The 655-nt window shown below is 64.7% G+C and overlaps 1 protein-coding gene across 1 annotated transcript in view; it reads right to left on the reverse strand.

Moving 5' to 3' along the window:
* Znf775 (zinc finger protein 775) overlaps window positions 1–655 on the reverse strand; it is a 36,211-nt gene that overhangs the window by 21,677 nt on the left and 13,879 nt on the right. The window contains exon 4 of the mRNA XM_033763965.1: window positions 187–650. Coding sequence (XP_033619856.1) covers window positions 187–650 — 464 coding nt within the window. The remainder of the gene's footprint in view (window positions 1–186; window positions 651–655) is intronic.

Consider the following 655-nt stretch of genomic DNA (forward strand, 5'->3'; position numbering starts at 1 on the left):
CCTCCTCCCTCAGCACAACCTGGGCACTTTGCCAGGTGCCCTCAAGAAGGTTCTGGAGTTGTTCTCGTGCCTTTGCACCTGGAGGAACATTTTGAATGGGTCTCACGGAAAGTGCCAACATTCCAGCCCTCTCAGTCCCCCCCCCACCCCACCACACATGACCTCTCTGCCTTGGGCTCATACTACAGCGTCTCTTCCTCCTGGGAGGCACGTGGCCTGGGTGCCAGGGCTCCACGGTGGACGCGCTGGTGCTTGAGGAGGTGTTGCTTTTGACGGAAGCCACGGCCACAGGTAGCACACAAGTAGGGCCGCTCCCCGGTGTGGTTGCGCTGGTGCCGCGTGAGGTTGGGTTTCTGGCTGAAGCGGCGGCCGCACTCTGGGCAGGCGTAGGGCCGCTCGCCCGTGTGGATGCGCTGGTGGATAGTGAGAGCGGACCACCAGGAGAAGCTCTTGCCGCACTCGTTGCAAATGAACTGGCGCTGCTCGCTAGGCCCCGTCAGGCCCGAGTGCCCTTGGCACTGCAGCCCCTGGGGACTGCAAAGCTGTGTGTCCAGGCCACGGGGGACCTGGGCAGGTGGCTCAGGGCACGACTCTTTGCCCAAGAGCGCGGGCCCGGGGCGCAGCAGCTCGGCAGCATGCACGCGCTGATGGGCGC

This window comes from Fukomys damarensis, unplaced genomic scaffold (assembly GCF_012274545.1).
Source record: "Fukomys damarensis isolate Sample0158 unplaced genomic scaffold, DMR_v1.0_HiC HiC_scaffold_16, whole genome shotgun sequence".
Lineage (NCBI taxonomy): Eukaryota > Metazoa > Chordata > Mammalia > Rodentia > Bathyergidae > Fukomys > Fukomys damarensis.